Source organism: Bos grunniens, chromosome 29 (genome assembly GCF_055505025.1).
Source record: "Bos grunniens cultivar Pamir isolate PY7600 chromosome 29, Bosgru_T2T1.0, whole genome shotgun sequence".
Classification (NCBI taxonomy): domain Eukaryota; kingdom Metazoa; phylum Chordata; class Mammalia; order Artiodactyla; family Bovidae; genus Bos; species Bos grunniens.
In genome coordinates this window covers 31,164,407-31,180,246 of record NC_141193.1, presented here as the reverse complement: position 1 = coordinate 31,180,246, position 15,840 = coordinate 31,164,407, and the positions used below count along the sequence as shown (strand labels likewise).

Below are 15,840 nucleotides of genomic sequence, written 5' to 3'. Positions count from 1 at the left end.
AAATCAAAAATACTTTGGTCACTATAAGGATAGTTGGAAGATTTTTTAGAGGCTCCATACATAGGAAACCATGCAGAAAGAATTCTCTTTCGAACATCCAGTGAATAACTCCAATTCCCTACTCTAGGTCTAACTGTAGACAAATGAGAAGACATAAAAAGGTACATGAAGCAAGCATCTGTATTTGAGGGATGGGGATAATTTTCCATATCAAATGACTGATATGCTAATTTGGTGTGTCCATTTGCACAACCTGGATCAGCACAGTGTATTCACTGCAACTGCACTGGCTGGTCATTAAACTATATACACTTTCATCAAGGTATGTATTTACATGTATAGAAATGTAAACATATGAGAGTATTTATAAATTGAATTTATGCATCCATGAATTAGAGTGTTCACAAGTACCAGAAATCATGAATGTATAGAGAAATTACTATATTAATGCCTACAATAAGCATGTGCAGACAGGAGTGTGCACAAATGCATACAGTGCACATACGTGTGTATGAAAAAATACATGAACCACTATTAGGGTTCATTTAATGATGATCGAAATATCTAAAAGTTATTAGTGAACTCCAGTATCCTAAACTTGAAATGCATAACCCTCAAATAAGATCATGAAAGGAGAAACAGAAAGTGAGCTTAACATAGCAGAGGAGAAAAATCTGCCCTAAATCTTGATTCCAAAAACTAGTCTCTGTCTCCATTATGAGATGAATAAGGATGTGTCTTCAAGGGTTCATATTTTTCCACCATTTTAATCTCTTTAATTATGACCAGGAGTATAAAATGTGAGAAGCTGTTTTCTTTTGCAATGATCATAGTGTTCATTTCACCAATTTGATACTATCTAATTTACTTTTTTGAACATACCTACCTGATTTCTGTCCTCCTGATTCAGAGAAAGCTTGTTCTCTATCTCAAACCCTTCCAAAGTTGCAAACATTACTTGGGCTAATATGCAATTAAATACTGATAGCTACATATTCATCCTGTAACAAATGACTGGAAATGCGTCTAGTAAATACATTCAGTTTTATTTATGCCTCATCTATGCATCTACTTCAGAGGGATTTGTCACAGAGTAAATGAATGGATTTAAAATGTGCTCTTAATTACCTGTTCCTTTTATCCATAATGTCCCTATCTCTTATCCACATTGCACTGCTCCTCTTTTACTATGTTAGAATCACCTGGTGAAGGCATTCTCAGGGGGTTTCATAAGCAAAATGTCAGCAGCCTGTTTTACTCCTATTGGAAATGTGACCATTTCAAGATGTACATTCTCTGCCAAGTGTACACTAAGTTTTACAGACTGTATTATTCCAATGAAAGGTGAGGAGGTTTGGGGATTTCCAGCCCAAATGATCTTTAAGTTTTGGGACCAAGATTAAAGATACCGGAAGCGGTCAAACTGAAATTTGCAGGAGAAAAACAACCATGTCACCTTGAATATGTTGTCACTTTAACAGGGGCCTAGCAAAGACTCATCCTCCGCTCCATTCTGTTGCATCCATTAACCTTGAGCCAGAACCTCTGCTTAGTATCTATCTCTTGATTTACTGGGTACTTCATCATGAAAAAAGTGGCAAAGATGGGGCAGAGTTAGAAAGAGGACGTGACCCACTACAGGATGCTGTCTCTTTTTCTCACCCTTGGTAGACACACTGCCCAAGGAAGTATGCCCATTTGGCAGTTAATCAGGTGCAGCAGTCACCGGATTCTTCCAGGAGCCTCACGTAAAGTGCCTGATTTTGAGGGGGAAATATATTATATTATATGACCTTCCCAAGATGCCGTTATGTCTACATGCTATTAAGTGAAACAGTGTTCTCAAAGGAAATAAGGAATTTAGGAGTGAGGAGGGAAGGAGGGAAGGGGGTACACATACACGCAGCACATTTACTTTATTTCTGATGCAAATGCTGTAACAGTACAAGATAACCCTGGTCAACCATCATGATTTTCAATGTATGGCGTTTCTGACAGAGAGAGAATATAAGTGAAATAAAATTTCTATTTTTCTGCAAGAAAGCTACATTTCATTGTCATCTATACCTAATAGACTCATGTATATTAGCTTTCAGGGAACAGAAAACAATGCTAATTTTTCCATATGATGCTTTCTTTTTTTGAACAGCACTAATTCACAGCTGCTTCGAATACAAACATTCACTCTCAAATATTGCTAGCTAATATCTGAGAATCCTACGAAATTTAATTTTGAAGTTTCAGACATTCATGAAAAATATTATATATTCATTAAAATTAGTTCAATATCATTTTCTTAAACTGCACACAGCTATGATACACTCATACCCACATCCCACCCCATCTTGTGCTGTAAGGAGAACCTTGGGTAGCAGTCATACAGTTGTCTGTGTCCTTCCTTCATTAACATTGTCTCTTTCTCTAAAGTGTAAGCTCCATGAAAGCATTTGCAAGAGAGACAGTGTAGTGAAATAGTTAAGCACAGGGATTTCAGAAACTCAAGTCAGATCCACAGGCACTTCCTACCTCTTACTAGCTAGCTGTGTTGCTGCTGCTGCTGCTAAGTCGCTTCAGTCGTGTCCGGACTCTGTGCAACCCCATAGACGGCAGCCCACCACGCCCCGCAGTCCCTGGGATTCTTCAGGCAAGAACACTGGAGTGGGTTGCCATTTCCTCCTCCAATGCATGAAAGTGAAAAGTGAAAGTGAAGTCGCTCAGTCGTGTCCGACTCTTGGCGACCCCATGGACTGCAGCCTACCAGGCTCCTCTGTCTGTGGGATTTTCCAGGCAAGAGTACTGGAGTGGGGTGCCATTGCCTTCTCCTACCAGCTGTGTAGTCTTGGGCAATTCAGTTAACATTTTTCTATATCAGTTTCCTCATCTGTGAAATAATGACTACTGTAATATCTGTTTTACATAATCCTGAGAATCAGTTCAGTCACTCAGTCATGTGCGACTCTTTGTAACCCCGTGGACTAGTACGCCAGGCTTCCCATCACCAGTTCCCCGAGCTTGCTCAAACTCATGTCCAACAAGTCGGTGATGTCATCCAACCATCTCATCCTCTGTCGTCCCCTTCTCCTCCTGCCTTCAATATTTCCCAGCACCAGGGTCTTTTCCCATGAGTCAGTTCTTCTCATGAGGTGACCAGAATATTGGAGTTTCAGCATCAGTCCTTCCAGTGAATTTTCAGGACTGCTTTCCTTTAGAACGGACTGGTTGGATCTCCTTGCAGTCCAAGGGACTCTCAAGAGTCTTCTCCAACACTACAGTTCAAAAGCATCAATTCTTCAGCACCCAGCTTTCTTTATGGTCCAACTCTCACAACCATGCATGACTACCAGAAAAACCATAGCTTTGAGTCAGACAGACCTTTGTCAGCAAAGTAACGTCTCTGCTTTTTAATATGCTGTCTAGGTTGGTCAGAGCTTTTCTTCCAAGGAGCAAGTGTCTTTTAATTTCATGGCTGCAGTCACCATCTGCAGTGATTCTGGAGCCCAAGAAAATAAAGTTTCTCACTGTTTCCATTGTTTCCCCATCTATTTGCCATGAAGTGATGGGACTGGATGCCATGAACTCAGTTTTTTGAATGCTGACTTTCAAGCCAGTTTTTTTTTTTTTTTTCCACTTTCATCAGGAGGCTCTTCAGTTCCTCTTCACTTTCTGCCATAAGTGTGATGTTATCTGCATATCTGATATTATTGATATTTCTCCCAGCAACCTTGATTCCAGCTTGTGTTTCATCCAGCCCAGCATTTTCCATGATGTACTCTGCATATAAGTTAAGTCAACAGGTTGAAAATATACAGCCTTGACATACTCCTTTCCCAATTTGGAACCAGTCTGTTGTTCCATGTCCTGTTCTAACTGTTGCTTCCAGACCTGCATACATATTTCTCAGGAGGCAGGTCAGGTGGTCTGGTATTCCCATCTCTTGAAGAATTTTCTACCGTTTGTTTTGATCCATACAAAGGCTTTGGCATAGTCAATGAAGTAGATGTTTTCTGAAATTCTCTTGCATTTTTGATGATCCAACAGACATTGACAATTTGATCTCTGGTTCCTCTGCCTTCTCTAAATCCAGCTTGAATATCTGGAAATTCTTGGTTCATGTACTGTTGAATCCTCACTTGGAGAATTTTGAGTATTACTTTGCTAGCATGTGAGATGAGTGCAATTGTGTGGTAGTTTGAACAATCATTGGCATTGCCTTTCTTTGGGATTGGAATGAAAACTGACCTTTTCCAGTCCTGTTGGCCACTGCTGAGTCTTTGAAATTTGCTGGCGTATTGAGTGCAGAATCTTGAGAATACTAATGATAAAAAATGAAAACCATGGCTAGTATATATTATGTGCAATATTAATATTCATAATTTCTACTTTTGTTTACTATTGGGCCCTCAAAATAAGTGGATGGTAGGCACATTTTAGAATCTCAAAGAATATGTAGTGAATGAATGACTGACTGACTAGCTGAATGAATGGAGAGGGAATCATTGAGATCATGTTATTCAGTGATTTTCACAACACCTTAGACTTTGACTCCTTTTCTCCACTAAAAGTATATGCAGAATGTTAGCCCAGTAAATAAATTGTATGAAAAAATATCTATTCTTCTTTAGAAATACTGTTGTTTAGTTGCCAGGTCATGTCTAACTATTCGTGAACCCCCATGCACCACAGCATACCTGGTTTCTCTGTCCCTCACCATCTTCCAGAGTTTGCCCAAGCTCATGTCTAATGAATTAATGATGCCGTCCAACCATCTCATCCTCTGTTGCCATCTTCTCCTTCTGCCTTCAATCTTTCCCGGCATCAGGGTCTTTTCCAATGTATCAGCTGTTTGCATCATGTGGCCAAAGTATTGGAACTTCAGCATCAGACCTTCCAAAGAGTATGCAAGATTTCCTTCTTTAAAATTGACTGGTTTGATCTTCTTGCTTTTCCAGTCTTTTCCAGTATCACACTTCAAATACATTAATATTTTGGTGCTCTACCTTCTTTATTGTCCAGGTCTCACATCTGTACGTGACTACTGGAAAGATCATAGCCTTGAGTACATGGACCTTTGTCAGCAAAGTGGTGTCTGCTTCTTAACACACTGTCTAGGTTTTTAAAAGCTTTCCTGCCAAGAAGCCATTGTCTTCTAATTTCATGGCTTCAGTCACAGTCCCAGTGATTTTAGAACCCAAGAAGAGGAAATCTGTCACGGCTCCCACCTTTTCCCCTTCTATTTGCCGTGAAGTGATGGGACTGAATGCCAATATCTGGATTTTTTTTTTTTTAATATTGAGTTTTAAGCCAACATTTTCACTCTACTCCTTCACCCTGATCAAGAGGCTCTTTAGTTCCTCTTGGCTTTCTGCCATTAGAGTGGTATCATCTGTATATCTGAGATTATTGATATTTTTCCCAGCAATCTTGATTCCAGCTTGTAACTCATCCAGCCCAGCATTTTGTATGATGTACTCTGTGTATAAGTTAAATAAACAGGGTGACAATAAGCAGCCTTGTCATACCTTCTTTTTCAATCCTGAACCAGTCAGTTTTTCTATACAGGGTTCTAATTGTTGCTTTTTGACCTGCATACAGGTTTCTTAGGAGACAGGTAAGATTGTCTAGTATTCCCATCTATTTAAGAGTTTTCCACAGTTTGTTACGATCCATACAGTGGCAGGCTTCAGTGTAGTCAATGAAACAGAGGTAGATGTTTTTCTGGAATTCCGTTGCTTTCTCTGTGATTCAGCACATGTTGGCAATTTGATCTCTGGTTCCTCTGCTTTTCTAAACCCAGTTTGAATATCTGGAAGTTCTCGGTTCACCTAATGCTAAAGCCTAGTGTGGAGGATTTTGACCATAACCTTACTAGCATGGGAAATGAATGCAGTTGGCTTGTGGTTGAACATTCTTTAGTACTTTAGTACTATTTAAGCCCTAGGCCTAAGAGCTTAGTAACTTATACTGAAAGAAATCAAGTGACTTGTGCTAGTTCAGGTAAATGTCCCAGCTGGGTTCCAATTAAAGAAACATACATGGCATATGAGTGATGTGTATTACATTAAGCTGTATTCCAAAATTCATCCAGGAGCGCCATATCTACAAGCTTTCCCATAGATATGGTTCAGCAGTAAAGAATTTACCTGCAATGCAGAAGACACAGGGAGACAGGTTTGACCCCTGTGTCAGGAAGATCCCCTGGAGAAAGAAATGGCAATCTGCCCCAGTATTCTTGCTGGGAGAATTCCGTGTACACAGGAGCCTGGTGACTACAGCCCACAGGGTCACAAAGAGTTGGATGTGACTGAGCATGGAAGCATGCACCTATCTACTTTGCTTAAAGTCACATCTATAGGCCCAAAGAAAAACCTTTCAGATAAAAACGCAAAAGAAAAGTAGCCCAAAATCAAAATAAACAAAAATATATTTATTGTCTTTTCCTAAAAGATGGTGTCATGATTTCCTGTTATATACTAGAGCATGCTATCTTATTTCCTTCTTCCCTGGATGCTTCAGGCTCTGAATTCATTCATTCAACAGATATTTGAGCAGCTTTTATGGAACAAATAGTTCTAAGCACTTGAAACTCATTTGCAAACAGACAAAAATCTCTGCCAACATGGAACTCTATTATAAAAAAACAAAAAACAACACTAAATACGGGTTTTCTTGGACAGAGGCAAAGAGAGATCAAAGAAATTTCCAGGATGAGATTTCAAAAAATTTCTTAGATCATGAAACACAGAAGCAAGTACTATTTTAAAAAGTTAATGCATGTTTTTCAATTAGTTTATGTAGATATATACATAATAGTCTTGGAAACAAACATTTATTGAGCAAAAAATAGGCCATTTTCCGGTACCTTTTATTCACCACTTGACCATCAATATTATGTAATGTAACCCAGATGAATGAATAGTTTGGGGAAATTTAAGAATGTATACATGACTAAGAAAATGTCCCCTAAGTAGCCGTTTTCATTAGTCTCTCAGTCTGACCAGTTAACCTTGCTCACTGGTGTCACTAGTAAGTTCAACCTCTACTTCAGGTAGTGCTGATTATATATTTGTAGTATCTGAGCTACAAAAACAAAAGATTCCATTTTAGCGAAGTTCACAAATACTGTTTTAATCCAGCTATCCACACTGTCCATCTAAAACAGTGAATGTCCCAGTCTTAGCTTTTTAAACCAGTATACTTTATGAAACAGATGCTGCTCAGATAGCACTTCAATGCTAAATATAGGATTAAAGAATGAAAAAAATTAGTCATGGACATTCAGTACTCAAAGATTTGAGATCACACAGAAAACCACATCCAGGTGAGTTAATTTTTCGCTTTTCATCTTGAAAATGTTGGCACAGGATAGATATAGGCAGCTTTCATTTAGGTCTTACACATTTTAGGCACTAGTTTACACAGTTAATGCATATAAAAGGAAACACAAAATCCAAAACCAATTTCCAACTTAGAATGAGAATACAGCATTGCTTAGTTTTTGAAAATAACTAGAGATAATAGTTGTGGTAGTACCTATATTAAGTTATTCCATTGGAAAATGTGTTTGTTTCTCAATAGGAACCAATTTACATTCTGCAAAGCATATGTAATTTTTCACTGCTTACCATTACAGTACATAGTAGAACTGTACTATCTACAGTCTAAATTCATTTACTTTTTTTTTTCCATATGCAGATAACTAGGCTACAAATGTTAGCCCCTCAAAAATAACATCTATTTATATAGAAGTTACTTTAAAAAATAAGAAATGTTAACTCTCTTATGTACAAAAGCCACACGTTTGCTAATTTAAACCAATTAATGGATTGAGATAAATAAAATTCATTCATAAAGTAATAGTACACACTAAAAAGAATTCTGTGATTAACTGTTAAAAGGATTTTCTAGAATATTTCTTAAAAATGTTTATGAAATTTTTCTATCACAAAAGTTTTGTTTTTTTAACAAATAATGCAGTGAATACACCACAGTAAACTCCGTAGGATGAATAATGCTACCTCTTGTTAAAGAAGAATGTGTACATTATAATCAGTCAAAGCCCACTTGATCATGTCAGTAATTAAGAGAAACAAATTGATTATATTATTATGGACTAGAATAGGAAGTCAGAGCATAGAAAAAATAATTTACAGATGAAGCTGTTGATTAATATTAAGCCAGATTCTCTTTCATTATGTTACCCTCTAAAATTTTCAGAAAAATACCAGAGTGACTCTTTATTATTTCAAAGACTCCTCAAGACATACACAGTGAAATGGTGATTAACTTTCCATAGGATCCATATGAACTAGGACTGAAGTTGGAGCCATGGGGGGAGAAGTAGGAAAGTATACCTAAATTAAACTAAATTATCTACTTCCCTTTCATAAACCTTTAGAGATGGTTAAGAGTTTATTGGTACAGTATGAAAATTACAAAAATAAGACTTGGGAAACTAGCAATATTCCATCTCATCGAATCAAATGATTTTTAGAGCTGAGGAGTCGGCAAGAACTTCAGGCTTGATCACTTCTGTCCTGATCATTTCACCCCAAGACTCTACAAATCATCTGTAAAACTAGTTATCTTTCTTAGGTACCTTAGACATATCTTAATGTCACATTATTACTTAGACATATCTTAATATGTCACAGTATTACTTTTACTGTTAATGATAGTTTGGCATTTCTCCAGATCACTACATTTCTTTCAATATGTCATTGTGATCAAAGTTGGGCCGTTACATCCCACAATTTAAGTTCATCTATTGATTACAGATTTTATTTTATATATATGTAGCTTGCCAGCATATTGTGCTCCAAATTAATTGTGGCTTGGCAGATCTATTCTAAAAAAACAATGGTTTTACGTGCTTTCTACAGAATGAGTCTAACCAACAGAAGTGAATATATTTGGTGCAGACAACCTAACCACATCATTTAACCCATTAATTTTAGTCTGTAAGTTTGATCAGTATCAATTCCTCTTGCTTGAGAGGAAGCAGACTATTCAAGAGTGAGTTTATTTGATTAGTGGTACTCTATGATTTTGAACAAATTCCGGGAGATAGTGAAGGACAGGGAAGCCTAGTGTGCTGCAGTCTGTAGGTTTGCAGGGTCAAACACAACTTAGCAACTGAATAACAATTCCTATGTAGAGTCCCAACGTCAGAGATTCCCACAGCCATTGATTTAATGATAATTTTTTTTTTCAAAATATACAAATTGGGGTTCATTAGTTCTATAAGGTTATTTACTTTCAAGTCTCCATTTTAAGATGTATACTATCTGCTTGCATGTTTGTATCCCGGACCCCTCTTCCCATCCCACATTCTGTTACCCAATTTCATATCTAAATTCACACTGAGCTTGATTTGTAACTTGGAGTAATCCAGCAGACAACCATAAGGGTGTGTCCATAGAATGCCAAAAATCTAATCAATTGTGTCAGTAACTTAGACATTCATTCTTGATATTTTGTCTGCATCATACTAAATGTATTTAATGAGTTTTCTTAACTGACTAAACCCCTGGCATTATTAGACATGGCTCTAAATAATAATGAGAATAGCAACTAATGCCATCAAACAAATGATACATTCAGAACAGTACAGATTCCAACCTTAAGAAAAGTGATTCCAGTTAACCAGCATGGACTAAAATATGGTTTCAAATTGTATTCTAAGGATGTTAAGGATCTGCAACATTTAGTTATTCTCCAGTTGATTAAAAAAAAAAAACAACTAGATCAGGGAAATACTGGCTACCCAATTAACCAGAAATATTAAATGTTATTTTGCATTTGAGTTGTAAAAAAGACCAATTTATACTGGGCAACTTACTAATGACAATGACGACTTGTGACTGCGGATATCCATTTTAATTAGGTTATTGCTTAAGGATCATAATTGGCCTGGAATCTTTTGGAAAACTTGTAGACTACTTTATAAAGTTACATAAAATTGTGAAAAAGTTGCATGCTTTAAAAACTTAGTATTTCCATCAAGCTTGTGGTCTAAAAAGAGTATGAATACAAGAGCAAATGGATGTTTTTTAACACAGTTTCTTGGAATTTACAGTAATTTTTTTTCTCTATTTGCTGTCCCTTCTGGTTTTTTTTCCTCATCACATTCAGTACAAGGAGGCACTGCTTCATCCTGTCAAACAATATGGAAAAGATAATCAGACTAAAAAATGTTTAATGTAAAAATTAAACAATAACTCAACTGTCTCAACAAACATCTTATAGAAAACCAATGCCAGGCAGAAAATAAGTGTTAACACTTATTTATGTTAACACTATTACTTTGTGAAAGCACATAAAATATGTTTTACAAATAGAAAAAATTTCAAAAACTTTTTTGAGAAAACTTTGGCCAAACCATTCAAACTTTGATTAATCTAACCCCCAAACTGAAAAATGTTGTGTTAAGTAAAATGAAAAGACCCTGATGCTGGGAAAGATTGAGGGCAGGAGGAGAGGGGGACGACAGAGAATGAGATGGTTGGATGGCATCACCGACTCAATGGACATGAATTTGGGTAATCTCTGAGAGTTGGTGATGGACAGGGAGGCCTGGCATGCTGTGGTTCATGGGGTTGCAAAGAGTCGGACACAATCGAGCAACTGAACTGAAGTGAAATGACTCTTAATAATTGCTATGATGCAATATATTTGGTCAAATATAGAACTTCTAGATAGAGTTCAGAATTAAGCTCCTGAGTTATGTTTGTTTTGTGGGGGATACATATGTCTTTCTACCTTCTGTTTCTCAAGTCTTCATTTATCTTCTTTGTCCTCTAAGGAATGTAAGTGTACTTTTTGTTTTCTGTTTCCTTTTGTTTTGTTCCTTGGTTGCTGGGGAAGGGTAGGACACTTCCCTTGCCCTTGTTCTTCTAGGACTTCAGCTAATCAAATCAAAGCTTAGTGGCAGGCACAGTGGCCATGGAAAGGTCCAGAGGCAATAGGTGAAAAATATATCTTGTATTAGGTAATACAGCATCCTGGCTTCAGCTAGAGCAAGAGAGAAAATCATAGAACCCACGAGCTTCAAAAAAAGTGTTTTCTGACAATCAAAACAAACAACCAAACAAACAAAATACCTGTGGGACAGGTGATGATTCTGCAGTGTCATTGTTTGGAAGATTTTCATCATGCTTCATAGAACAGGCCGTGTTCTCCTGAAAAAGCTGCGATTGAAAGAAGGTCAGTGAAGTTAAATGAAGGAAAGGAACAGAAAATCTCGCTTGAAATCTTCCCATTGGTAAATTTCCTTCACTTTGAGACAAGCTGAAAGGTTAAGCGAGGGACAAAATGATCACAACATGACTGAGATCCCAGGGAGAGGGCAATTATTCACAGTCCATTTGGGGATCTCAGTCATGCTTATGACAGACAGCTACTAAAAAAGAGCTCTATTCCAATGAAAAATTCTTTCTTTGCAAAAAGTTTTTAAAAATAAAGAGTTGCACAACTACTATATTCTATTATCCCTGATGTATCTAGACTTTTAAGATTTAAATATATTCATGGTCTATATGCCTGCAGGAACATCAAGATTGCAAGCCAGAAAACAATGTAAACATTATGATCATTGTAAAAAAAAATAAATAAACTGAAATCACAATTAAATGGAATCAGGAGACCAAAAGGGGAGCTCTCATATGCCACAACAATAGTAGAGCCCAACAAGATGAACACAGACTCCTCTTCTTTCCTGGCAACAATTCAGCCCATGAAAAGCCAAGAACTCTGTTTCCTGTAGCCCTTCCAACTCTCTTTTCCCCTCCATAAAAAGTCCTTTTTCCTTTGCTTTGTGGGGACTTGGACCTTGCTCACCATGATTGCAGACACCCACACTGTAATTCTCTACCGATTCCAAGTAAACACATAATTGCTGCAGACATGTCTGTCGGTCTGTCTGTTTTGCTCAACATCAATCTGTCTAGCAAAAAATCTTCAACACCTTAAAAAAGATTATATTTCTGCAAATAAGATCATATATTTCACTAACCAGGATATCCCTTCTTACTATCTTCCATAGTCTTAAAGAAAATGACTTACTGGCAGCATATTCCAGTTGGCTTTCACTTTCATATTAACCAAGGGTTAAAAGTATTGAATTTATCTTCCCTCCATCCCTCTCTTTCTTCCTTCCTCCTCAGTCAGCCTCTTTCCCCTCATCTTTTCCTCACTGCCTCTCAATTCTCCCTTTATCTCTTCCTTTCATCATTTTTTTTTTTACTTAAACACATTTTTAAAGTAAATGTCAAAACTGTTTAATGTAAGAATATGTACTTTTTAGTGATATCTCTATAATCCTTTCCCTGTAGAAAATGTATAAAACAGAGACGGGGAGTCTAATAGTTCATGGCCACTGTGTAACTCTAACCTTGAACAAGTTAGTCTCTTTGAAGTCAGAAAAGGAGGATACCTGATTTGAACTCTAACTTTCCATAAATTCTAGGAGTGGATGATAACTAAAGAAATTGTGTAGGATATTTAACCTACTCCAATTCAGATTTGAAGGCAAAGTTATTCTCACCTGCTCCCTATTATTACTCTGCATGGCTCCTGACTGAACGTGCAGCATGTGACTTTACCCTTCTGTGTCTGTGTAGCATGCTCTCCCCTCTACACCTTCGTAACAGTCCCTCCTCACTGTGAGATCCTGAAGAACAGCTAGTTTCTCCCTTCCTAGCACATTATTTTCACCACTAGACAGGCTCATCACACTTTCACTAAATGTACAGTGCATTAGAAACATTGACACTAAATGATTTTATATGTATATGTATGTCTGATGCCTCAATATATTGTAAGTTCCTTGAAGACAGAGCCTACATTTTTCAGCCGTAGATCCTATTAGATAGCAAATGGTCATATGTAATCACTGAGTTAATAATAAATGAAAAAAAGGAACATTGGCTATGAAAATATTTTAGTCCTTTCAAATTTTCTTAAGTGCCTGAGTTTGTCAAATGATGAGATTTAGTTATATTTGATAAGATGGTTGTACATAGCCCCTTCTTCAAAATAAGTCTACAGTATATAGAAGAGTAGTCAAAACTTTGAGTGCCTTAGTCCAAAGAATTTTAGGCAGCTACATGAGGAATCTTCTGTATACTAATATTTCTTTTCTTTTTATGTTGTATGGGTTTGAGTTAGACCCAGAAACTAGAATTTCTCTGGAATATTACAAGTACTTTGTTTTTATTGTAATAGTACAACTGACCTTTGTTTTTATTTACTTGCCTTCAGCCTTGGAGGGGGAAAAAAACCTAAACAAATGTACAAAATCAAGCTCAAAATGCAGAAAATAACATGCAGAGTATAAGGCTTCCCAAAATATATTTTTGAATAGTGGAGTATATAAGTTATATAAGTTTGAGGAAAACTTTACTTGAACATTAAACAATGGTATTTAAGGTAGTTCTTCTCAGAGTCTTTAATACAAAATTTCTTAAATCTTTGGTCTTGAATGATCTTCTCATGGGGTGCTTGTTAAATATAATACTCCTGGGTGAAAATTCAGTCTTATGAATAGAGGGCTTGCATTTTTAATCAGCAATCGAGCAATTCAAATGAACAGTGAAATTTGAAATCCACTTCTCTGTAATGTATAAAAGCACTATAAATCTCCTAGGAGATATGATATAACCATTTCCTAAATCCATTTGACCTCAAAATCGTTTTTTGTGTGTGAGGTATTACTTGAGGTCATTGTCTTGAGACAGATACCATAGGATTTATGGTGGAGTATGGTAAGCACAGCTGACTAGTTGAGACAAGCCTTTGATCATCTGAACAATGAAAACTTATTAAGTTTCAACTTTAAAGAAAATATTATGTGGCTGGAAGACAATTCTAATCTTTTTGATACTTTGATCTTAAAATGAACACAGCCTTTAAGTTTATTTTTGTGTGTGTGCCTCACAGGCATCGTGGAAACTTCGTGAGATGGGGTTCATAAAATTCCTAGTGTTATTCAGAAAGGCAACCGATTTAAGCACTTCTGAAGGCACAAACCTTCAAAATACTCTCAATTAGATAAAATTCATCAACCTGATGAGTATTGTACCTGTTTCTAGAAACTCAAATGGAGATTGATCAGGAAAGTCTGCACAGATTCAACTACTTCAATGTGCAGCTCAACTATTCATTATACAGGCGACCTAGCTGGGTCTGTAAATTATGAAATGGGATGAGCCATGAACATATCTTTATTAAAGTAATTATGTACTCTTTCTCACATACACTTCTTCACCAACACCTCCAGAATCACCAGTTTGTTTCTGTGCTTTGGGTACAGATTACTATCTGACAAAATGTTATATTATGGCCACAAAAGTACGCAAAGTAATAACAAATTTAGTTGAGACAAGCCCCTTTAATTATTTACCTCTGTGTGGAAAAAATACATAATCCTACCATGTTGGTGCAGACTCTAATACTGGAGTATCTTTAACAATGGTCAGGATTCTCATTTTAATGGCTTGGGAGTCATGCACAAACAAATTTGAGTCCCAACTCCATCTCCTATCTTTATAAGGAAAAAAAAAAAAAACCTTTATGTTTTGTTTTGGGGTATACCCAATTAACAGTGTTAAAATCTCAGCCATACTTATACCTGTATCCATTCTCCCCCAAACTCCACTTCTATCCAGGCTGTCACATAACATTGAGCAGAGTTCCCTGAGCTATACAGTAGGCCTTTGTTGGCTGTCCATTTTAAATATGGCAGTGTGTACAAGTCTGTTCTAAACTCCCTAACTATTCCTTTACCCCACCCTCACCCCCTGCAACCATAAGTTCATTCTCTAAGTCTGTGAGTCTCTTTCTGTTTTATAACTAAGCTCTTTGTATCATTTCTTTTTAGATTACACATATAAGGGATGTCATATAAGCTTTCTTCTTCTCTAACTTACTTCACTCAGTATGAAAATCTCTAGGCCCATCCATGTTGCTGCAAATAGCGTTATTTTATTATTTATAAAGGCTGAGTAATTCCAATATCTTTGATAATGAACTTTGAGGTTTCTGATATTTTGAGGTTTCTTTGATATTTTACAGAAAAATAAGATTAAACACCAACAACAGATTTTGAGATCAGAACAAATAAACCAACAAGCAAAATCCACTGCTAGTTTCAGTGATATTTCAAAGAAGGAATAACATTTTAATACTAATATGTATAAAGGATCAAATATCGAAAGAAATTATTTTTGAGAACCAGAGAGAGAGAGATTGTCTCATGGAAAATCTACTAATATTCTGTTATTTGATATTAAATGTCAGTTTTCTACATTCCAATACTGTTGAAAACTTCATGAAAGGCCAGTACTTGTTAGTGAAATGATGGATGGGAAATACCAATTTGACTTTACTTTTCCTTCATTTGTGAAATGGGGATAATGATGCATACATTCAAAATTTCTGACATCAAGTGAAATGATTTAATGAAGGTAACTCAGCTAGGTGAAAGGAGTAAAGAGTCCATTGGGGTTAGAATTCCTTTAGCTCTTATTTGGTGGGTACACTGGGGAAAGTTACTTTATCTTAAGGAGGTTCTGATTCCTTATCTGTAAGGTAGGCAGAATGATCCTTACCTGACAGGAGTTTTGATGAAACAATTTATGCAGTGGTTTCTAAAGGAGTATTTTGCATGTATTAGATGCTCAATTAGGCTTAGTTCCTACCCTTTCTTTCCCTTCCCAAGCTTCTTTACGTCAAAATTTCTCCATTTTGTTGACAAATACTTGTATCAGAATAGAAACACAGCCGTTCAGTCATTTTAATTTTCAGTCATGGTGTCAACATAATGACCCTGGTCACTGGATGATG

At 36.6% G+C, this 15,840-nt stretch overlaps 1 protein-coding gene and 1 long non-coding RNA gene across 11 annotated transcripts in view; one reads left to right on the top strand and one right to left on the bottom strand.

Moving 5' to 3' along the window:
* LOC147342466 (uncharacterized) overlaps window positions 1-15,840 on the top strand; it is a 290,333-nt gene that overhangs the window by 223,981 nt on the left and 50,512 nt on the right. The gene's annotated exons all lie outside the window — the stretch shown is intronic.
* The window catches only part of LUZP2 (leucine zipper protein 2), a 514,336-nt gene continuing 508,353 nt past the window's right edge, over window positions 9,858-15,840 (bottom strand). For all 4 annotated transcript variants that reach the window (XM_086383024.1, XM_086383025.1, XM_086383026.1 and 1 more), the window contains 2 exons: window positions 11,100-11,186; window positions 9,858-10,153 (listed from right to left, as the gene is read on the bottom strand). In XM_086383024.1, coding sequence (XP_086239150.1) covers window positions 10,070-10,153; window positions 11,100-11,186 — 171 coding nt within the window. In that variant the 3' untranslated portion in view covers window positions 9,858-10,069. The remainder of the gene's footprint in view (window positions 10,154-11,099; window positions 11,187-15,840) is intronic.